Source organism: Ochotona curzoniae, unplaced genomic scaffold, assembly GCF_017591425.1.
Source record: "Ochotona curzoniae isolate NIBS_2020 unplaced genomic scaffold, NIBS_Ocur_1.0 scaffold_4506, whole genome shotgun sequence".
NCBI lineage: Eukaryota > Metazoa > Chordata > Mammalia > Lagomorpha > Ochotonidae > Ochotona > Ochotona curzoniae.
The window spans coordinates 55,540,191-55,565,056 of NW_024467119.1; the positions used below are offsets into that span (position 1 = coordinate 55,540,191).

The following is a 24,866-nucleotide window of genomic DNA, read 5'->3' on the forward strand; positions in this document are numbered from 1 at the left end:
GAGCTACACACTTTTTCACATATTTTGCTTTATTTGAAAAGCTTTTAAAATATGCACATTTACAAGTTTTCTTCATGGAAATCACATTAGAAAATTAGAATTGTATTTAATCCCAAAGGTCCATTATGTCTTATACCATGCACTTATCTGCATGTACAATTTAAAGAAAAACATGTAGATGTGAGTTTAATCCATCCCTGTCATATGTTTGTAACTCTCTGGCAGTTCCTTGTGATACAGCTTGTAGAATAGGCCCGTGTGAACCGCTGGCAGCTTTTCCATGGTCAGATCAATCTTGTCAAACCCTTCTCTGTAGCCGTAGAGCAGCAGCCTCGCAACTCTGCGGGTGATGGGAGTTGTATTTTCAGTCCTGACCAGCTCACTGAGGTCCATCCATTCACACCTTAAGCACTCATCCTGGCAACAGTTGATGGTGAATGAGGATGGCTTCAGGCGGCAGACTATATACATATCTGACTTTCCAAAGGCTCCCGGACTGGCGTGCTGCTGCCGGACACTCAAGAGGGACTGGAATTCTGAGTTTATACCAGTCTCTTCAAAAACTTCTCGGACTGCTGTGTCCCCTATGTGAAAGACAGATGCACAGATCAGCAAGGAGCACATTTTTAAAAACATCCTTATTGAAGATGTCCAGTGAGGAGAGGGCAATCTAAAGGCTCTGAAGCAAACCTGACTGCAAGAGTTTTCAACACAAACTCTGCCTTTTGGATGTCCTGAAATACCAGGGTATGTTCTTGCCATCCTACGTTTCAGAAGCTTCTGGAAGAATGGCTGCTTCTCCAGCTGCGACTCGGAGGCTCATTCAATCAGTATGTTTGTGGGGGTGGGGGAGAGTCATAGCTTTTTAACCTCTCTGATCGTATCTCCTAAAAGGTAAAAACATAGCTTGCAGATGTTATGTTGCAAAGCTGCAATGAATACTCATGTTCTTATATATTTCCTGATTATTATCCTATACTTTATCATATTTTAGAATTGACTAAATTGATAAATAACAGCTTTGAGGAAAAAAAAAACTATTCAGCCTATATATGAAATGCTGCAACAATCTGTGGAAAATGGAATTAAGATGTTTAAAATTTTGAAATTAATGTATACGAGGGATCAGGTTAACCAGGGCTGTGCTTGGTGTAGCAGTTTCAGTGCCTCTTTGGGGGCCTGCCTCACATGCCGGAATGCCTGTGTGTGGGTCTAATCTCAGCTTTCTAGCCCAGCTTCCTGCAGGTGCACACCTGGGCAGAGAGCAGGTGATGGTGGAGCAAGGAGCTGGGTGGGTTCCTGCACCCAGGGAGGAGCTCCCATCTTTGGCGTAGTCCAGCCCAGACTTTTGAGGCATTTGGGAAGTGAACTGGTGGATGGGTTCTCCGTCTTCTCTTTTTGCCTTGTAGATATATAACCTTTAAAATGTATAAAAACATTGTCTCCTTTTAAAAAAAAAATTTAATGCAGCATGTTATGACCAAAAAAAAAAATCTGCACGGATTCTCAAAAAAACAACAACAACAACAACAATAACTTTCTCCTGAATAAGCTTATGTTTTAATTCCATTTTCCATGTACATGTGGAGTGCCCTCTTGTTGGTGAGCTGCAGCCTGCGCTATACCCTAAGCTCTACTGGCATGCTCGGTGGGCAGCCTCCAGGCCAGACCGCAGAGCCCTTAAGGGGGATTTCCTTTGATCCTTGAGGTAAGGTACAGATTATCCAGATATATTACTTCAACACCAAAATGCTGCAGTCATGTCAGCTGTAGTTTTTAAAGTGGGAATAAATAGAATTTTCTAACACAACAAAGGTTTTCATATTTTATATGGTTGACTTTTCAGTTAAGTGCAGATTTCTGTTGCAAGACTTTTATTGCCATGTGGTTAATTTTTTAAAACATGCACATGGGCCCACTAAATGGAATTGCTTGGATTTTTTTTTAAGGCTCTGCATTTTGGGGAAGCCCCTAAAGTTGCCTTCTTTGACCACTCTGCTGGGGAAACGTCACTGTTGCTCTGTCATGTCATATTCTTTAATGCTTCCAGTGTTCTCATTTGCCAAATACCAAAGGGTTTTGCCTTCTCAGTAATCCTACTGATGAGGAACAGACAAGGAAGGGGAAAGCACAGAAAAATGTCTCAATGCCTTTGTGTTCTGACTGCAGACTTCTATACCAGGCCCCTTGTTTCTGTGTCTAGGAAACAGTTTTGGAAAGATGGATAGGAGAAGTGAAGTGTTCTAAATATTAGACATTTGTCTGCCATTCTTAATACACACTTCTGTTATACGTAAGATTTACCCTTAAGTTTAAAATGATTAGGAATCATATTTTTAAACTGAAAGCATAAAAGAATTTAGGTTAAGAGAAAACTTGCTTAATAAAATAATTTTTATCTAATACCCATTTTATATTAAACAAGGACTGTTTCAAAATTTCCTGTGATATAATTTAACTGCTGTTTAAATGTTTAATTCTATGCTTTAGAAATTACTGAGAGTGGGAGGTAGCCTTATTTTGCCCTCAGTACCACTAATCAATAGTTCAGCATTTTGTTTATGAGTCTGTATGTTCTTGAAGCCTGGGACAGGGCCCTGTGAGCTGAGCTTCTCTGATCAACAGTTCACATCCCTAATAGCAGATACAGAATCAGCACCACCTGCAGAGTTCTGATCTGCTTAACTTGAACATGATTGAGTAGACTGAAGATCGATTAGACAAAGGACCACCCTTCCACCTCCAGAAGAAACTTCATTCCCAAGGATTTCAATATCAATTTACATTTAAAACTCCAGATAAAATGTTTTTCTATTATACTTTAACTAAGATAATATTTACTGTTTTATACTATTTGTAGCATATAGGAAGAACAAAAAGGTTTCAGCTTTTGGTGATGAAGGGATATGCTTACAGTAGGCCACACTTTTGTTATAGGACAATAATGAAGTGGAGTTTATGTGACTTCTATCTTGTACTATGTAATGACAAGATTAGGCTGAAAGAAAACAATGGGAAATGTTTTACAGAGTGTGGGTTTTCTTGGTGTTCCCCTCTGACCCTAAAGCATTGCCAGGCTGCCCTGCAGGACACTCTTCCTGTAGTGGTGATGAGGTGGTCTCTTCCTTTATGCCTTCCTTCCTTCCTTCCTGTCTGTCCCTCCCTCTCTCTCTCTCTTTTCTCCCTCCCTTCCTTCCTTTCTCTCTCTCTCACGCTCTCTCTCTCCCTTCTTCCCTCCCTCCCTCCTTTTCTTTTTTAGAAGGCAGTCTGTCCTTCAGCCTTCAGGATTGCATTCTGTTTTGTGTGTGATTTGCTTATCATTTTTTAAACACTACAGATAATGTTTCATCTACCCATGTTATAAAAAAAATGAAGGGTCCCTAATAAGTTCCATTCTCAGTGCTTAGTTTTTGGGACACGAGTGCCAAGAGCCATATGAACTATTTGAGAAGACAGTAGTCCTCAGATATACTAATGCTGTCCCAAATATCCGGTTTAAAGAAAACAATGTACTGTCTGGGTGATTTGACTTCATCGTGAAGCATATCTATTATCTTGTATAGAGTTACATTATGGAAATGCCCATCTGTCACCACAGCCTTTCAGACTTGTAGCAGTTACCATTTTCAGCTGCTCTGCCAATTCTAAGGCAGTCTTCACTCACACTTCACCTTGTAAACACAGGGAATGCCACGTGCTGCCCCGTTCTGTTACTCCACTTGAGGGGCATATATGTGATCTCTGCATAGGTGAATCACTGTGACAACCACAGAAACTGAACAAAGAATTTTGTCTCTGTCTGGGCTAAGAAATGTTCTGGAGTATATATTTCAATCTAGAATTATACCCATGTGTTCATTTACATCTACTACAAGAATATTTGATATTTGGTAACAACATCTATCTGAGGAGGCATGGTGCAGGAGAAGACACTACACAAATCTCTTGCTACTGCCTTTTGCCCAACATGAGTTGGGCCAGAATGCCAAACCTAACCTAACTAGTTTCTGTGAGTTCACAAATAAATTGTGGTTAGTGTGATACAGTTGGTGGTTCTGGGATCTATGCAAAAAGCTGAAACCAGGATCTGCTAAAAGTATAACTTAACATGATCAATTTAATTATTGTAATCAGTCATGGATTGTTAGCATTGTTAGAGTTGGCTATGTGATATAGAGAGGGCATTTTATATGTGCAGTATTTCAAAAGCCAAGTTTAAAGTATATTTGCATTTTAAAATGAAATGTTGAAAAAGAACTTAAGAAACTGCCTTAATTTAATCATGGGTGAAATACAATAAGGTACATACATTTTGAAGTTACGGTCATGGATCATAATATTGGTATCACATCATCTATTAATTTTTTAGGAAGGAAATTGAGTTTGACCCACTGGCTTAAAGAATTGGTAAGAAAACTCAGTTTTGCATCTAGTATTTCCTATAAGTCAGAGATGTGAAGAGTTCTTGGCTTACTTTACACGTCTTTATCTTAAATGTTGACATTAGTATGTTGTCTTAGGGTTTGAGACTTTCTCATATGATATTTCACTATGTTTTGACTTCCTGAATGTTCAAAATAATTATTAGATATAATTTTCTTTTAGAGAAGAATGTTATCATTGCTGACTCTATTTTACTTATTTTTAAGTTCATCTGATACTTATTTTTCATTCTTCTGTAATAGAATGGTTAGGAGTTTGTGTTTCTCATAGTTTAATTCCAACAACAATTTTGATCATAATTATTAATGCTAACGTTTATAATTAATAACTAAAGCTTCTCTTTATCTTACAAATTAATGTAGAAGTAGATCTAACCAGAAGAGGCCATGTGTTTCTAATGGTTTTATTTATGCTAATGAAATAAATTGTAAAGTTAGATGTTTTGCTACTAATTTTACATCAGCCCTGAAACAACCTCTTAGAAATTGTGTTAATCTGAACAAGTTAAAAAATTTGAATTCCTAGTTATGAAGCAGGAAAGTAAACATGTAATTCCTCCATATTTTAAAGCTACTTAAAAATACGTAAGATACGTACCAATATCTTCTCCTGGCTCTGACAGGCCTCCTGGAAACTTCCACATGTTCTTTAACTGTAGTAGAAAATCAGAAGGTTAACACAACAGTTATTCACTAACATACACACAGATTCCACAAAACCCACGCGTAATGGGCCATGGTATTACCGAAGTTAGGATTGGATTATTGCATGCGTGTTTTTTCCAGCTTCCTTCCCTGATTTTTTTTCTTTTTTGGAGGAAGTTAGTGACTGATGAAATCTTTTCCCATCTTTTTCTTTTGGAAGTAAAAATAGTTCTGTTTTATTAATGTGATAAAATCTGTATAAGTCAAGCCTTGATGGAAGTATCTACTGAATTTATACAATTAAAAAAAATTGCTGCTAGTTAACTATGACCAAATCAATATAATCTTACAGATGCTGCTATAAAGTAGAAAGTAGTATAAATGTAACCACCAAAATATGCTGTTTTAAATTTTACATCTATTTTCTGTATTGTTTCTAATCAGATATAATACTCTGAAGATTTCTGTTCTATGTGTTTATATGTTAATAAAATTGGATACTTTGTATTTTCTTGTCTCATTTGTGTTTTTTCAACTTTTTTCTTGGTGCAAAGATGCACATGGGAAGATGTGATTGCAATAGGGGTAAGCTGAGGGAAGCAGATTATTTTGGGAATATGTGAGACAGTAGATGGTGGTATTCTGCTTGACGGGATTATTTCTGCTGTCAAAGTTTTGTCAGGTGTATGTCCATCATTACGACCCAAACTGCAGGATGTCTGGGAAATGATAACAAGGGAGATAAACCATTAGCCAGTACACCTTATACTCTTCATTCATAAAACAAGTTTGTGGACCTTCTACTGGTGTGCTTTGTCACCCACTCATTTCTTGGATGAGACCTTCTTGAAGAATGTGTCACTTCTCAACGACATTAGACTGGAAACCAGTGGCCTGGTTCCCAGAATTTCCACAGACTGTTCATTATGTGGGTACGATGTTCAGGTTTTCCACCCTTCTATGCCTGGTTCAGGCTGGACATTAATTTATAGTGCACATTATTTATGCTTTTGTTAACATAGAAATATATCTCTACTGCAATACATTCATTGTCTATTGAGTTCCATAGTGAAAGTGTTCCAGAGGCTTTGCTCCTGCAGAAACTATGCTGTCTTTTTACATAGTAAAATGTTGAATGCCATACCATAAATTATATGTGACAAAAGAAATACAATAGGGCATGCAGACTTCCTAAAAACAGTAAAAAGCAACTTTAAAACCTTTATCTAGACTTTATTTTAAATGACTGGATATTACTGGTTATATTGGTATGTAAGAACTTAATAGGAAGGAGAAAATGTTAAGATATAAACATTGAAGAGCTCACATAAATTTTATACTTTTTAAAGCAAAGCTCAGATCTGGAAAGATTTGGTATATTTCTATACTGGGAAGTAGTCTGTGATGTTTTCTGGTACCACACATGTTTAAAGAGCTGATTTTGTAAACACTTCCTCATCCCCTATTTAGTTGGAGGTTGAGTTTTAAATGTTAAGAGGCCTCAATTTCCTGTTTGTTTTTAAGATTTATTTTTATTATTTTTCTATTGGAAAGGCGGATATACAGAGAGGAGAGACAGACAGGAAGATCTTCCGTCCGATGATTCACTCCTCAAGTGAGCGCAACGGCCGATACCCTGCCGGTCCGAAGCCAGGAGCCTCTTCCAGGTCTCCCGTGCAGTGCAGGGTCCCAAAGCTTTGGGCCGTCCTTGACTGCTTTCCCGGGCCACAGGCAGGGAGCTGGAAGGGAAGTGGGGCTGCTGGGATAGAACCGGCACCCATATGGGATCCCAGGCGTGCAAGGCGAGGACCTTAACCACTGTGCCACCGCGCCGGGCCCCTGTTTGTTTTTAAAAACTACTCCAATTGGACCAGGCAGGCCACTGCTAAAGTCCTCACCTTGAACACCCAGGATCCCATTAGGATTAGACGCCCAGTTCTAACCCCAGCAGCTCCACTTCCCATCCAGATCCCTGCTTGTGGCCTGGGAAAGCAGTCAAGGACGGCCCAAAGCCTTGGGATACTGCACCTGCGTGGGAGACCTGGAGGAGGTTCCTGGCTCCTGGCCTTGGATCGGCACAGCACCAGCCGTTGCGGTCACTTGGGGAGTGAATCATTGGACGGAAGATCTTCCTTTCTATCTCTCCTCTCTGTATATCTGACTTTGTAATAAAAATAAATATATCCCATTAACTGGGATAGCAATATATGAACAATATTAAAATATACATAAAATATGTTGAATGCCTACTACATTTCAGGCCCCAGCAAAATTGCGCACATCTAAACTGAACAGCAATCCCATAAGCAGCTACTGTTCCCATTGTGAAGGTGATGAAATGGATGGCACACAGATGGTAACTTGCTTTAGGTCTCAAAGCTAGTGTGTGATACACTCAGATAAAATAGCCATCGTTAAGGAAATATGACAAGTTGATATTCTTGTACTGATTCTTGCCACCATGCTTTTTCATAAGCCTTTTCATCTTTTCCTCAAATCTAACTGGAATGTCCTATAAAAATCCAATCAGAATTTGCATTCTGGATAAAATATTCCTGTAAAGCTTCTAAATTTTTATTAAAATATTTTACTCAGAGTGCAGCAGTGTGAATAGAAGATTTGGCCTCTGCCAGCAACACTGACGTCCCATGTGAGTGCCAGTTCACCCAATCTGCTCCCATTCCAACTTAACTCTGTGCTGATACGCCTAGGAAAACATCGGAAGTTGACTCAAGTGCTTGGGGAGACCCAGAAGAATCTCCAGGATCCTAGTTTTGGCTTGGCTCAGCCTTAGCCAATTCAGCCATTTGGGGAAGTCAACCAGTGGATGGAAGATTATCTGTCTCTTTTTGTAGTTCTGCCTTTCAAATAAATAAAATATTAAATCTTTTTAAATATTCCACTCAGTAAATTCCTTTTTTACATTCTGGTTAGTTTTGATTATTTGAAAGCACCTGAAGGTGATTGTTCATATGTGTGTGTATACTTCACATACAGACACACCCCCAAGGCCTTATTTTTCTTGCCCATCTATGTGCTGTTATACTTCTGGCAACAGAAATAAAGGCAATAGTGCTCCTTTCCATTTAGGAAGTGTCAGCAGCACTGTTCACTTCTGCCATGAGTCACAGACAAAACTGGCAGTTTCTAATTCAGCTCCTGTTACTGATAAGTCAGTGCCCAAGTTGCCCAACACAGGTGGGTATCTGATCTCTAGAGTCTCTGAATCCTATAGCACATATTGAGAAGCTAAACCTGGACACACTGGTCAATCAAGATGAACGGGGTGGGCGTCTGGCACACTGGCTCGGTGCCATTCGGAATACCCACATCGAGTCCCCGCTGTGCTTTCAGTGTCAGCCTCCTGCTAGTCCATATCCTGGGGGGCAGCTGTGGCCACTCAAATATTTGAAGTTCCTGCTACGCACTTGGGAGACTTGGACTGCGTTTCTGGCTCTCAACTTTGGCCTGGCTCAGTCCTAGCTGTTGCCGACTTTTTGGGAAATGTCCCAGCACAGGGAGATTTATTGTTCTCACTGTCGTGCAGTGTTCTCATCCCTCTCTGCCTTTCAAAGGAAGGAAAGAAGGAAGAAAGAGATAAAGGAGAACAAGGGAAAAGAGAAAGAACAAAGGGAAATAAAGGACGGCCAGGAAGTAGAAGGCTTCCTTCTCTGCTCACAAATGTTTCATGACATGCAAGAAGATAAAATGCAGCATCTGGTGAATGCTGTGGTGCAGTGGGACACGCGCATCTCTTATTAGGGTGCCAGTTAGAGTCCTAACACCTCTGCTTCCAATCCAGCTTCCTGCTAATACACCTGGGAGGCAGTGGATGATAGCTCAAGTATTTGGGTCCCTGTCCTCTTTGCGGAGAGACCTGGATGGAGCTTCTGCCTCCTGGGCTGGGCCCACCCCTGGCTGTTGTGTGCATCTGTGGAGTGACCAGCAGATTGAAGATTTCTCTCTCTTGCTGTGCTTTTCACATATATAAATCATCTTAAAATATATATGAGGCAGCATACTGAATCACTTATGAGTATGCACCTTGTACTCTGATATCCACAAGCTGATTGGTGCTTTTCTTACATTTATTTTCATGCTCTAGTTAATACTTCTCAGGACGTTACTACCTTGTGGGAATTATTTTAAATTTATTTTTTGAGGGCTCAACAATGCTAATCAATTATGTACTATATATATACATAACCCACCCCAGGGCACCCAAACCAAAAGGATTATTTTAGGTAAAGATGTACTATTTTTTTTTTTTAAAGATTTATTTTTATTATTTTTTCATTGGAAAGGCGGATATACAGAGAGGAGAGACAGAGAGGAAGATCTTCCGTCCGATGATTCACTCCCCAAGTGAGCGCAACGGGCCGATACTATGCCGATCCGAAGCCAGGAGCCTCTTCCGGGTCTCCCACACGGGTGCAGGTTCCCAAAGCGTTGGGCCGTCCTCGACTGCTTTCCCAGGCCACAGGCAGGGAGCTGGAAGGGAAGCGGGGCTGCCGGGATTAGAACCGGCGCCCATATGGGATCCCGGGCGTGCAAGGCGAGGACCTTTAACCACTTGCGCCACGGCGCCGGGCCCAAAGATGTACTATTTTTAAAGATTTATTTCAAAGACGGGGCCCGGTGGCATGGCCTAGATGCTAAAGTCCTCGCCTTGAACACTCCGGAATCCCATATGAGCGCCGGTTCTAATCCCAGCAGCCCCACTTCCCATCCAGATCCCTGCTGTGGCCTGGGAAGGCAGTCAAGGACAGCCCAAAGCTTTGGGACCCTGCACCCGTGTAGAAGACCTGGAAGAAGTTCCTGGCTCCTGGCTTCAGATCAGATAGCACTGGCCATTGCGCTCACTTGAGGAGTGAATCATCAGATGGAAGATCTTCTTCTCTGTCTCTCCTCCTCTCTATATATCTGACTTTGTAGTAAGAATAAAATAAATCTATAAGAAAAAGATTTATTTCAAAGACACAGTGACAGACACAGTGGGAGAGAGAGAGATTTTCCACCCACTGGTTCACTTCTGAATGGCTACAATGGCTGGGCTGGGATCATACTGAAGTCAAGACCCTAGAAACTCTAGATCTCCCTCATGGGTGGCAGGGACTTTGGTACTTAGACCATATTTTGCTGCTTTCTTGGGTGCATGAACAGGGTTAAGCAGAGGACCCAGGAGTCGGACTGGCATTCTGATAAAGAATGCTAGAGTCCCAACAAGTGGTAAAACCCACTGTGTCACAAATCAGCTCCCGAAAGGATTCTTAATAAAGACTTCTCTGTTTCCTATTCAGTCTCTGTTTCCTATTTAGGTCTTCTAGAAACTGTAGATATAGATCATTGCTCTAGGTTTTGAGAAGTGAGAATACTCTGTCTCCCTCTTTAACCCTTAATCACCTTTCTTTATTTCATAATATATTTATCTTTCTGTTCTTATTTCCAGCTGTTTTTCAGGCCCCGAAACTTAGTATCATTAGTACTGAAGGAAACTGATCCCAGCAGTAAACCACCACTTGTACTAAATGTTAGAGACAAAAGACAAAACTACTACTCCAAAAGCAAAACCCTGCTCATGTGAAGCCTTTCATATCCGGTGCAGTAACATATATGGCTTTGTCATCTAATTATTTACTCCTTTATATCTAGGAATGAATTCATTTTATGTTTTAATTTGCTCTGGTTTAATGAAAATAAACTTTAATCTTCACTAAGTTCATTACTAAGTATATGCTGTTGAGTAACACTGTAACCTCTATAAATCTCAGTTTTTCTTAAAAATGGGATAATAAGGATTATTAAAGCAACATTTTTTTTCATGTAAACATTTTCTGGCCTTGCCAGAGCTGCCTCTGCACTGCAGGCTATTGGTACCCGCCGTTACTCAAGTTTTAAGGCTCTTTAGACAGGACTGTTGGTTCTATGAGCCACGAAAAAAAAACATCATTGAAGATGCTTTCTAAGGTTAATCTTCAAAAGACCCCAGCCAATAGATAAGGGAAACTGGAAAAATCTCCATTCAAATCCTTATAGGTTAATAATAGTTAGATCTTGAGTTACTTTAGATGGCTAAAACATGCCACCTTGTGAGGAAATGTGGCCCAACAGCTATAACTGCCATTTGGGTCTCTAGCTACTCTCATGGGAGAGTTTGCTTCTGACCAGTGCCTGCTAATGGACCTGGAAGGGAGGGGATGATGGCTCGAATGGGAGGGTCCCTGCCATCCAGGCAGAAGACCAGGGTGGGCTTCTTGACTTCTGGCTTAGGACTGGTTGAGTGCCAGCTATTGTGGCCATTTGGGAGGAGTGATGCAGTGAATGGAAGATCTCTGTCACTCTGCTTTCCAAATAAATAAATAAATAAAGTTTGAAGTAATTCTTGAGGTTCATAAAAATGAGAAGTTCTGAATAACAGAAAAAATTTATACTGTGAAAAACCTGTGTAGAGATTTCAAAAGTTTCTGCAGCAACATCAACATCTATTTTATATGAACTTTTTGAACACTCTAGTGTTTGTTTGTTTGGTTTTTATTTCTTGAATCTTCCTTTCCTCACTACCTTGGAAACCATTAAAAACATTCCAGGAAACACTAGAAATCATTTATTTGAAACTAAATGACCAAAATTTAGAGAATATTAAATGCCACCATGTTTAACACAGAAATATGAAAAATATGAAGGTTCAGAGATTTTTATGCTGGAGTTCAGATAAATTCAGTAGACATCATTTTGACTATTGTTTTGTTTTTAAAAATATAGCTCAAGTGAGTGTTATGCTTTTCTTTTGTTTTTAATAAAATTTTTATTTTTTTATTAGAAAGGCAGCTTTAGATACAGGAGAGACAGAAAGATCTTCCATCTGCTGGTTCACTCCCCAGATGGCTGCCAATTGCTGGAGCTGAGCTGATCCAAAGCCAGGGGGAGCAAGGAGCCTCTTCAAGGTCTCCTGTGTGGGTGAGGGTTCCCAAAACTCAGGACATGCTCCACTGCCCTCCCAGGTCATAAGCAGGCAACTGAATCAGAAGTGGGTCAACTAGGAGACTAATTGGCATCCACATGGGAGGCCAGCACTTGCAGCCAGAGGGTTAGCCTGCTGAGCCACACAGTACTGGCCCTGCTACTGGAAGTTTTTATGCATTATGAAGGCGATAGCTGAACTTAAGCAGCTAAATAAGACTCTGATTCTATTCTTGTCTTTAGCCACTTCTGTAAAGAAAGTATCTTTACTTTGTAATTGAATTTTATAACCAAAAAATAAACAGGTATTTTGTGGCTTTTTGTTGTTACACACACAAAATATGAAAATTATGTACACATCCTGCGAAGTTTCTCTACAAATGGAAATTGCATTTAAACACTGACAGAGCTAGGCACAGCATGACTTCAGGTATTCCATAACTTAAACGGATAAAAAGCTTAGTTTGGGACCAGAGATCTTGTCTTAACCAAAACCTTCAACGTTACTTATAACCATAAAAATGCTTTTAGATGTCATTTCTGAAAAATAGATGCTGCTGCTGTCAGCTATATTTACACCAACATTAATTTAAACTTTGAAAGCACACGATGGTGGGAGGAATGTTTGACCCTGACTGCTAACAATTACTGAAGTCTCAGATAGTTACCAAAATGATCGTTCTCTTTCATTTTCACTTGTGACTCGCGAGTATGAAGATATCTCTAAATGGCATAGTTGTTTTTTTTTTTTTTTAAATTTCACTTGTTGCTTCAAGTTGCCTGCATTCTTTCTTTCGGTATGCAAAGCTCTTCCTGTTGTGTTCTCAGTCTAATTCGCAGTTATTATTCCTTGTACCCCTGGCCACAACACGTTTGACCACTTCTACACTATGGCAGCTCTGCCTGAACTCTGTGCTTCACAGAGGCAATTCTAACAGTCTCAGCTTATTTTGACTTTTCCTATTCAGTCTTTCTGACACAGTTTTAAATATCACCTCTTAAGCTTCTTAAGGCAAAGTTAATAGTTGCCATCTATTATTACATGGCTGCTTTCCACTGCCTTTCCAGGTGCATCAGCAGAAAGCCAAGTCAGAAGAGGAGCCAGGACTGAACTGATGCCCATGTAGGATGCTAGCGCTTCAGGCTGTGGCTTAACCCACAATGGCCTAATGCTGGCCTCGAATGGAAGAATATCTTAGCAATGCGTTTGAGACAGAGTTGTCCTCCCAATTAAAGAGTCATGTCAAGTTTTTCTGTAGTCATAAAGTAATAGATTGTGAACAACACAAGGTATTACTTTGACATTTTCCAAGCCTAAATAAACTAACTGTTCTACAACTCCTTAGAAATGACTTAAAGTTTCTATAATTCCATAAACACATCCATATTTGTACATTCTGTTTTTCTTTGGAGAGAACTTTATAAACATTTGAAAAGTATAAAGCAGAAACAACTTACTTTATTCCGATCTTGTACAACCAGTACTTTTCTGGTATTTTCATCAAAAACAGCTCCTGTTTGGGGAAAAAAATAACTGAGAATTATGAACTGGAACTGCATTCCCCTCTAAGATGCCTCCCGTAGTCTTATCTGTGGTCATCCAACTCCCATGCTGGAATGTATATTGCAACTACGACTTTATCCATGAGGACTGGTAAAACCCCTACAATGCAAGGACATGATTGCTCCACTGTTGAGATTTGTTTCACAACATGAAATGCCAGTCACAGTTCTAGCTGTGCTCATAGGAAAACCATCTGCATAAAATGTGACCCTAGATGGTCTATTCCCGATGAGACACTTAACAAATCAATGTTTTTATCCTCTTAAATCTTTTTCTTCAGTGTTCAGACAATTCTGAGTTCTTTTCTTAACCCATTTGAGAAGTAGGACAAAACATCATAGACTGGGGCACTTACACACAGCACGCTTCCAGTTCTTGTTCTAGAAATGGGAGCACAGTGTTAAGGTGCTGGTGGACTAGGTATCCAGTGAGGGCCACTTCCTCACTGACAGCACCTTTCAGCTGTGTCCTGTTGGAAAAGCCATACATGCTCCCTCAGACTTCCCGAGTCCTGACTGTGAAAGTTCTGACCTCACAGAGTTGCCACCGCAAGGCCCCAGATCTCTGGAGTTCTACACATGAATTGGGGGAGCAGGTATACAACTCTTCAGACCACAGCAATGCTTTAATGTAGTTATTAAATAAATGAACTGACTCCTTTAGTCTTGCATTTATTCCTTTCATCACTGTGTAGAATACAGGCTGTGTCTGACAACTCAAATCCCAAGCTATCACACAATCCAATTTAAAATCTCTCTTAAGCACATTAAATCTCCTTGTCATATGTGTACACAACATAGAAACAGACTCCTTAAGAAGACCCCTTTATTTGGTTATATTTTAAGCTCTAGTCTATATCTTCCATATATTCATATTCAATGCTTAGAAAACTATGAATTGGGCCCAGCACATAGCGTAGTGGTTAAAGTCCTCGCCTTGCACATGCCAGTATCCATATGGGCACTGGTTCTAGTCCCGGCAGCTCTGCTTTTCATCCAGCTCCCTGCTTGTGGCCTGGGATAGCAGTCGAGGACGGCCCAAATCCTTGGGACCTGCACCCACGTGGGAGACCCAGAAATGCTCCAGGTTCCTGGCTTTAGATTGGCTCAGCACCAGCAGTTGCAGTCACTTGGGGAGTGAATCACTGGACAGAAGATCTTCCTCTTTGTATATCTGCCTTTCCAAAAAAAATAAATAAATCTTAAAAAAAAAAAAAACTATGACTTCTTGTGGCTGTCAGAATTCAAAAACAAGGTATCATGCACATTCTCTTTCTCTTTTGATTTCCCTTTGATAATTCTGGATAAAAAAAATATAACACCTCAATAGTTTATATGAGATTTCTTTAAATGGTATAATTTACCTAAATTTGTAGTTATTTTTTCATATGGAAATTTTTAAAAGAAAATATTTTCTAAGGCACTGGTGTGGTGGCTAAACAGCTTAAGCTGCTGCCTGTGACACTGGAATCCCATATGGGCACTAATGGGAAGACCTGGCCACCCTGCTTCTGATCTGGTTCTCTGCTAATGTGCCTGAGAAAGCAGTGGGCCCAAGTACTTGGATCCCTGCATCCACGTGGGAGATCCAGATGAAGCTCCTGGTTACTGCCTTCTCCCAGGCCTAACCTAGCTGTCATCGTGGCCATCTGGTGAATGAGCCAGTGGATGGAAGATCTGTCTCTCCCTCATCTCTATCATTCTTTCAGATCAATGAAAAAAAGTCTTAAGATATTTCTTTTTTTTTTTTAAAGATTTATTTTTATTATTTTTTATTGGAAAGGCGGATATACAGAGAGGAGATACAGAGAGGAAGATCTTCCGTCCGATGATTCACTCCCCAAGTGAGCCGCAACGGCCCAATACTATGCCGATCCGAAGCCAGGAGCCTCTTCCAGGTCTCCCACGCGGGTGCAGGTTCCCAAAGCTTTGGGCCGTCCTCAACTGCTTTCCCGGGCTACAGGCAGGGAGCTGGAAGGGAAGCGGGGCTGCCGGGATTAGAACCGGCGCCCATATGGGATCCCGGGCGTGCAAGGCGAGGACTTAACCACTTGCGCCACTGCGCTGAGTCCAAGATATTTCTATATAAACCTTATTTTTTCAATATCAATTGGTTTTTTGGTATAATGTATATTAATGTCTTTTTCTGGGAAAAGATTCATTCATTTGAAAGGCAGAGTGACAGAGTTGGGGGTTGGAGAGAATAAGAGGGAAAGAGGGAGAATCAGAGAAAGAGGCATATTAATGGGCAACTGGAGCAGCAGTGGAGCAGCTGGCATTCTCCCTGGGCTCTGACAGGGCATGTGGGCTCTTTACCCGCTGTGCCCCAGGGCCCACCCTTTATCTGCTACTCAGGCTCCTTTCATGTGTCAGGTACTTTTCTAGGTGAATACTGTGGGAAGCAGAACAAACAAAGCTCACTGCTCTTGTGGGACTCACATTCTGCCATGTATGTTTGCAGAAAAATAAAACACAAATCACATGGGCCATCTGAATGTGGTGTCGTGTCTAGAGAAAAACAGATGGAGAGAATAGGGATGTGTAATACATGGAAAAGCAAATGCAATGAAAGTGAAATGAATACACTACACTTAGCATTTTAAAGAAAAAAGGAAAAGCACAAAGTGAGATAAAATTAGCATTAACGTAACTTCCCTCAGAAAATGCTAAGTATAATCTAACTGGAGTCTAAAAGTGATAGACTGCAAATAAATGCCAGGGAAACCTATAAAATTTTAAACTTTTGTGACTGCTCAAATTGGTCTTTACAGAATTTGTCACCAACCTGAGCACAAAGCTGGCAGTGCTAGCATATTTGAAGCGACCTCTGGTGGTAATGATATAAAAGGCAGCGATATCCAAGAACTTGGGGGATGAAGTGAAGTATCAAATGAGCAGGATTAGTTAAGCGCAGTGCTGAGTGCATCCGGTATGTAACATCAGGCGTTCATCACAAAACCCCCCGTGAATACCCCGATGAAAGCCTGAGTCCACACAGCCTTGCGTGACGCGCCTGGGACTGTCAGGACCTTGGGGAAGTGCTCTTCTGGCTGTGCGACACTGCCCTTTGTGACACCATACCTGCTCTCTCAGAGCCACCATCTCCTGGAAGATCTACCCTACCATTCAATAGAGAAATACTCAGTACCTACTTTATGCCAGGCTATAGGGTGGACAGGGCATCCTTCCTGGAATTCCTCCGATGTGGGACAGACTACTACAGAATATAACTTGTGCATGTGACAGTAAGTGTTATAAACCTCTGGGCAAAAGGATGGAAATGGTATGGAGGAAGACACTGCTTCAGACAGGAGGATCAGGATCTTGTCTGAGAAACAGATATTTGAGGAAAACCTTGACCAAGCCGTACAGATTCTGATAAAGGATGATCAAGTGAAGTGCACTACAGGAAGAGGAACCAGAAGGTGGCAAGGATCAAAGTCAAACACAAATGCAGCAAGTCTGGAGAACAGACAAAAAAATTTTTTTATATATATAGTGCCTTATACTCTAGTCATATCTACCTCCTGTTGCTTGTAACAATAAACTTATTAAACATCTTTTTCTGTTAAAGATTTTTAAAATTTTTTGCTTTGGGCCATTCTCCACTGATTTCCCAGGCCACAAACAGGGAGCTGGATCAGAAGTGGAACAGCTAGGATACAAACCATAGCCCATATGGGATGCTGATGCCACAGATGGAGGCATAGCCTGTTATGCTATGATAATCACCCAACAAATCTTTTTTTCTTTAATAAAGATTTATTTAGTAATTTGAAAGAGTTACAGAGAAAGACAGAGGGATAGAGGAGGGAGAAAGAGGGTGAGAGGAAATGATTAGAAGGGCAGACTCTCAGCTCCCCGTTCCCCAAAACCTATGGTCAGAAATTTGGGGATGGGGTCCAGTGGCTTGTGCTCACGTCTCCCAGGTGGATCTAATGCACTGGGAGTGATGCAAGAACCCTTGTCTTAATCTGAAGGAGAGTTCTCTTTCAACTTTCCTGTGTATCTGAACTGATAAGTTACTTTGAAATGTCTTTAACAGGTAATATTCAAATCCCTGAAAAAATGCTTTGCTTGGGCCCAGCGAGTGGCTAAATCCTGCCTTGCAACTACCAGGATCCCATTTAGGTGCCGGTGCATATCCCAGCTGCCCCACTTTCCATCCAGCTCCCTGCTTGTGGCCTGGGAAAGCAGTAGAAGATGGCCCAACGCATTGGGAAACTGTACCCACGTGGGAGAACAGGAGGATGCTCCTGGCTCCTGGCTTCAGATCAGTTCAGCTCTAGCCATTGCAGCCACTTGGGGAGTGAACCAGCAGATGGATCTTTCTGTATATCTGCCTTTCCAATAAAAGTAAAGGCAAATAAAAATAAAATAAAATAAATCTTTAAAAAATGCTTTGCTTTACCTTGAATTCAACCTAAAAGCTATTATCTATCCATATAATTAGTACTAACATGCTACAGTAGAACAAATCTATTCAATAGTCCCAATTCAGTGCCACCATTTGAGTCATAAAGTTAAAATATCTGTGTAAAACACATTCAAACACATGTGAAAACTCCTCTAAACTTGCTCATACTTGGTGCTGCCCTCTGCTGATATATAAGGCATAACTACTCCCAAGATGTTTTTTCAAATTAACTCATTTCAGAGAGTAAACTACCTGCTCTGCTGGGAGAACCAAGCCACGCAGTGAACCTATACAGTGTCAATTCTGTTACGAGTTTGGAACTGACCTGCAACTCCCACTTGATGGGTAGCGTATCCGGGTAGTCTGCTGGCACCTTGCCCCAGCCAGAGAGTCAGCGTGGCGGAATCATGCTCCGCATGGTGGAAGTGGAAGCCCAGGGACGCAGCAGGCGTGATAAGTCGGCTTTGAAGAATGGGAACGTGCAGCCACACGGCGATTCTACCTTCTGATTGCCACTGCTTTATCGCTGCTGAAAAGCAGAAGGTAAAACTGTGTAAGGAATCTCCGCTAAGATGAATGGAACAAACTTCATGTTGATTTCCATCTGCTTAAGAGGCAATGGCTGAAAGATTGAAATTTTCCATTCACTGACAGTGAAAGATAGAATCTTAGTCCAGTGTAAGCTTGCTAGATTTGAAGAACAGTTAAAAGAACAACAAGAACCCCGAAGTTGATTGCATTCCAGTTCTGCCAACCTGGTTCACACCCTAACTGCACACAGTTGCTAGGCTGGGCCAGCTTAAAGCCTGGACCTTCATCTGGGAGTCCCATGTGAGTTGCAGGGGCCCAACCACTTGAGCCGTCAACTGCTCCATGCCAGGACACACCAGCAGGAATGCTGATCAGAGGCAAGAGTTGCTGGGATTTGAAACAACTCCCAGCATGGGCTACAGGTGTCCTAAGTAGGAGCTTAACCACTGTACCACAATGTGCAACAACGGTAAATGCAGGTTAGGGTATCCAGACAGCCATTTTAAACAAAATATATATGCATATATTTATAAATATTAAATTTTAAAAGTATTAAATATATATTATAATATATACATACCTTACATATATACCATACATATATATACCATGCATATATATATACCTTTTGTTAGAAAGGTAGATAAGATTTACTGAGAGGAGAAACAAAGAGAAAGATCTTCATTCAGTCTGTTGTTTCACTCCCCACATGGCTGCCAATACCTGGAGCTGAGTTGATCTGAAGCCAGGAGCCAGGAGTTTCTTTGGGGTCTCCCATGTGGGTACAGAGTCCCCAGGCACTGGGTCATCCTCCCCTGCTTTCCCAGGTCACAAGCAGGGAGCTGGATGGGAACTGTAATAGCTGGGCACGAGCCGCATCTATATGGGATCCTTGTGCTCTTAAGGTGAGGATTCAGCCACTGACCCACTGTGCCAGGCTCTGGAAGCCAGATTCAAGCATGGACTTTCCTCACTGGTTAGCTCTCTGGAGAAGGATTCCAAAATGTCCTGTTCACATCAGCAGCACGAATACTGCCATGGTTTATCATAACTATGATTTTCCCTGCAAACAAAATTCCTTGCAAATACAGTGAGTCCAGAGTCGATCGTTAAAAACACATCACATAAGACATGCATGGTACGCAACAGGTGCTCAACAGTGCTAAAATGGACAAATAGACTTGAACAAATTATCATGTTAATGTGGTTCCTTTATACATCCTAAGTTTTAATCTTTATAAATGACGCTTAGGTATTTATATTTGTTCTTCCTTTAGTTTTATAGTTTTTGGAGGGTTTATACTTTTTTTTTCTTGTGTTAATGATTAATTTAAATTATGAGTTACAGAGAGCACAGCAGGGACAAGGAAAGGGATCTTCCATCCACTGATTGACTCTGGCGAGGGCTAGGCCAGGCTTTACCTGCTACATGGCAATGCTGGTTTATCAATTTAAAAGTGGGTAAAAATGTATTTAATTGTTTTTAAAAATAATGTATGTTGGCTCTAAAATTTTTTGAAAATCAAGTATAATGAAGAAATTGGCCTTCATATTTTACTAGCATGAAAAAATTAAAAATTGTGTTACTTTCCCATGCTTTTTGGAATTCACATGTAATTTATACATTCTCACTACAAATATTTAAAATATTCTGCTGTATCCTTAAAATTCTTTTAATGAATATGAATTTTAAGGGACTGCATACGGGGCTGGCTTTGTGGTACAGTGCAGCCTGCACTGCCTCAGATCCAGCTTCCTGCCAGCGAGCCCCCAGTGGCAGCCGATGACAGTGCCCCAGGTGGCTGGGCCCTGCCACCCTCGTGGCAGACCCAGAGGAGTCCCAGGTTCTTGTCCTGGCCCAGCGGATTGCTGCCTTTATCTGAAGGAGTAAACCAGGAGATACAAGGTTTGCTTGTTACTCCTATTAAATGAGCGCACACTTTTTCCTCTGGTTGGTATGCTACAAGCAAGCCTTCTATTTGTGGACAAATTATTTTTGACTTTTCTTTATTACAAATAATACCAAGATGAACATAAAGATAGGTTTTGTTTGCTTTTGATTTCTTCAGATTCTGTTATCTTAACATATAAGATAGAATGAGATGAGAAGGTCCTAAATTTATCTGCACCTTACTAAGGTCTAGACGCTCTACACATTTCATTAAGTGCTCACAACTGTGAAATACAGAGGTAAAGAAATGGATATGTGGCATTTTTAGGTTCTAGACTTTTTAGATAATTATCCATCATCACTTAATCTTTACAATAACTCTGCTTTTGTCTTGGGAGCTTTGATTACTTCTATAATGGTTAGTTTCCTTTCCCTAAACTCTTCCCCAACTGTGCCGTAAGCTACTCCCAGCAGAAGGCTGCATGTTCTGCCTCTCGGGCCCGTGCCTCACACAGTGCCAGCTCATTAGAGCCACTAAGGATTGGTTGTCATGCCTTCCCTCGCAAGGGGGCTACAGGATCATTTTGCTTTCTCTGTCTGCATTTTTTTAAACTGAAGCACAATTACACAGAGTGAAACATAAAATTCTTAAATGTGTGTCTGATGAATTTTTTTTAAAAAATGTACTTTTTCACATACTTGAAGGCACAATGGTGAAGAGGGAGGGAGGGTGAAACAGACAGAGATATGCCACATGGCATTCCTGCTGCCCTGCTCTGGGGTTCAGCCTGTTCCAGCCCTGGCTGTTGTTGACTTCCGGAGACATCCCACAGAGCTCTCACCTGTTCTTTTCCATCGAGTTACAAGGCTCAGGTTTCCAAAAACATCTTCATCTGCTTGCCTGGAAAACATAGCCACTGCCCCAGCTTCAGCTACCTGCCCAGCCATGCAATCACTGAACACCAAACTTTCTGCTTTCCAGCTGCTGGCAGGCATGGCCAGAAGTTTCTCGTTCAAATTCCTCAAAGTCCAACATGGAATTTTTACACTTCGCACTGCTTCCATTTACAAGCTATTTGGGGCAGTGATCCTTAAACCTTTTAAATTCCTTTTCTTTTTTCTATAGCAAACTTAAGTGTCTTTTTTCTCCCATGCTCATAGTTCAAATCCAGTTATACCACATTGAACTAAAAAAAATTACTTACCATGTATATATTATTTATTTTAACTGGCTGCATATTACCAACCTCTTTCACTATCTATTTTTTCTTCCCTTATTTAATACTGGTTAAGGTGATATTATGAAGTGGGGCTCAATTTGTATTTATTTTCATTTCTAAGGCAGAAAGAGACAGAATGAGAGTGAGTGTGAGGTCTTCCAACTGCTGGTTTACTCCTAGTATCTACAACAGCTGGGACTGGGCCAAGCTGAAGCCAGGAGCCCGGAGCTCAACCTGTGTCCCTTGTCAGTGGCAGGAATGCAAGTACTAGAGCAATTACTTGTTACCTGCAAGTTTACACATTTGCAGCCAGCATGAATTGGAAGGGCTTAAATTCCAGCCCCGGGCACTCTGACCCGTCATGTGGACATTCCAACCAGTGTCATAGGGCTGCCCATTTACTAACTGACAGGCTTGTCTGAAGTCACGTAGTCAGCGACACAGCAGGGACCAGAATCAAAGCTTCCCCTCACTGATGCAGACATGGGAAGCCAACTGCACATATCACCTGTTTATCTCTCTAATTTTACAGTCATCAGGAGCAAAATCAGAAGTCTGCGAGAGTTAAGTTCATGTGAAAACACCCCTAACAGTGTTAATATCATATACAAGGGATACACTTGAGAACAGAGAAAGCCTTCCCAACAGGGCTTCCTCTCTGATTAGTTTCTTCTCACAGGGACACTGGTGTTCAACGAGCTGTGTCACTCTGGAACCAGAGGAACACCCACTGTGCAGCAGCAGGAGAACCCGAGCTGGCTGGAGGAGGTTAGGTATTTGCTGAGTCTCACACCTTTACAATGGCAGAAGAACAGTTTCTACCGCTCAGAGATAGGTTGAGAATCAAATGAATATTTATAAAGCTTCTTAAAATAGTGTCCCAGTGTGATGGCTCAATTGTTTAATCCTCCTCTTCCAAGTGCCAGAATCCCATATAACTGTCAGTTCATGTCCTGGCTGCTCCACTTCTCATCCAGCTCCCGGTTTGTGGCCTGGGAAAGTGGTGGAGGATGGCCCAAAGCCTTGGGACCCTGCACCTGAGTGGGAAACCTGGAACAAGCTCCTGGCTCATGGCTTCGGATTGGCTCAGCTCTGGACATTGCAGCCATTTGGAGGAGTGAACCAGCAGAAGGAAGATCTTTCTATCTCTCCAAATCTGCCTTTCTAATAAAAAAAAAAACCACTAATATATAATACGTACAGTACTTTTGAGTTTTCTGATTAGATTCATCTAATTTGTCTTTGAGCATATAAGTCCAGTAAAATAATTAGAACCAGCATTACTCATGTAGGCCACGTACGGAGTAAAAGTAAATATTTTCAGTCAGCGACCTGCCTAATGCCTAGCAGAGTAAGCGGCAGAACCTTCAAAAGCTGACATACCTTTTGCCTTGCCATGCCCACTAATGCTGGTTCTTCCATCACCTGTTTGGCCCCTGGCAATTATGAGCCCGTGCCATAAATACCTACGTTTACCCACACAAAGGGACACAAACCAGAGGACTGACTTCCTTCTACCAGTGACATTGTTGGGACTTGTCAGAAATCACTCACCAGTAGGAGAGGGGATGGTGTGAAAACTCTTTTGGGAATGAGGATGATTAAATTATGAAATAACAATCTTGGTTACAGTCAGAATTGATGACTTTCCATACTGCTCGACAACGTGAAGATTGTTTGAACTTTCCTATTAATGTGATGGGACTATGCCATAGCTCAACTTTCATGCTAAGCCATGAGATCCTCAGGGGCATTTTGAAGAAAATAGGCTGCTGCATATTTCAAGGATTCCAACCCCCCCACCCCCCAGGGCCAGTGCCATTGTATATAATGAGTAAAGCCATTGTCTGGGATTCCAGCATCTCATATGGGCACCAATTCAAGTGAGGGTGGATCCACTTCCCATCCAGCTCTCTGCTAAGGCACCATGGCTTAAGTATGTGAGTCCTTGAACTGACCTTTGAAGCCTGAAAGAGGCTCCTGCTTCACTGGGCTCAGCCCTGGCACCTGCGGTCACTTGAGAAATGACCCAGCTGATGACAACTATCCCTCCCTTTCAATATCTGTAATTTTGCCGTTCAAATACATAACTCTTAAAAGAGGATATTTTCAAACATAAGGCTCCTGTGTTTAGGTATGTATGGGAGCTTGAAATCACTTGTCACGTGCCCTGGTTAATCAGGAAACCTGTTGCCCTTTTGAGTGGAAGCAAACTCCAGTTCTAACCCCAACAGTTCCCGACCTAGTCTGTAACCAGCCTGAAACACGGGACCACTCGGGACCTCTGTGGTCCTGGCGCTGCGATTACAACATGAGATCAGAGTTCTGTGTGGCGCAAAGCACTGGGCAGGAGGTAGTCTCGGCAAATCCTAGTACACAATGATGTTAGAACACCTGTCACAGATCCAATCCACGGCGGACACCACGCCAGGCACTTCTTGTTACCTGAACTAAGCACCTCCACCATCCCAAGAGCTCCCAGTAGTACCTGGGCTTGGAGGATGGGTAAATGGTGGCTCACAGAACTTTCCCAAAGTCACAGGCTAGGCGGTGGACCAGAACCCGGGGGCTGCTATGTCCACCATCAGGGCTCCTCCAGCCGTGAGAGTCCACCCAGCCAAGGGCCCAGGACGTAAATGAGGCAAATGAGCCGAGGTCACGCGTGCCCTCTCCCTAGCTAGCCCTCTGGCCTTCGCACTGGGGTGCAGAAACTGACCCTTGAGGGGGTGGCCGGTGCGGTTCCCGGGTTCCCCACACCCCAGGCGCACTTGCCCTGCAGGTCCCTCTGGAAGGCGGCGTCGTCCAGGGAGTCCCGCGCTCCGAGCCGCACCGAGACGCCCCCGAACCTGTCCGGCTCGCCTCGCAGCTCCAGGGCCCCGGCAGAAGGAGCTGCAAGGCCACCCGGCCCGCCAGAGGCCGCCCGGAGCCGGGCTGGAAGCCGGCGGACTCGCGCGAGCACCGCCCGCCAGGCGCTCCCGCACCGCAGCACCATGGCCCCGCGTCGCCGGCGTTCCTCGGCGTTGCTCGGCGTTCCACGGCGTTCTATCGTGTTCCACGGCGTTCCTCGGCGCTCCACGGCGCTTCCGCAAGGAGTCCCGCGCCGTAAGTCCTAGAAGAGTGCCACCCACGCCGCTCGGGCAGACTGCGGGCTGGGGTGGTCCTGCTTGCCAGCCCCGCTCAGACATTTGCCGGGGCTG

The 24,866-nt window shown here is 42.2% G+C and overlaps 1 protein-coding gene across 1 annotated transcript; it reads right to left on the reverse strand.

Annotated features, from left to right (window-relative positions):
* Nucleotides 1-9: 9 nt before the first annotated feature.
* On the reverse strand, nt 10-24,560 carry NUDT6 (nudix hydrolase 6). Its single transcript, XM_040966966.1, has 5 exons — nt 24,386-24,560; nt 18,353-18,556; nt 13,506-13,561; nt 5,041-5,095; nt 10-584 (listed from the first exon to the last, which is right to left on the reverse strand). Exons 4-5 carry the CDS (start codon nt 5,084-5,086, stop codon nt 187-189), a joined length of 444 nt encoding a protein of 147 aa, XP_040822900.1. The 5' UTR covers nt 5,087-5,095; nt 13,506-13,561; nt 18,353-18,556; nt 24,386-24,560; the 3' UTR covers nt 10-186.
* Between the last annotated feature and the right edge of the window lie 306 nt (nt 24,561-24,866).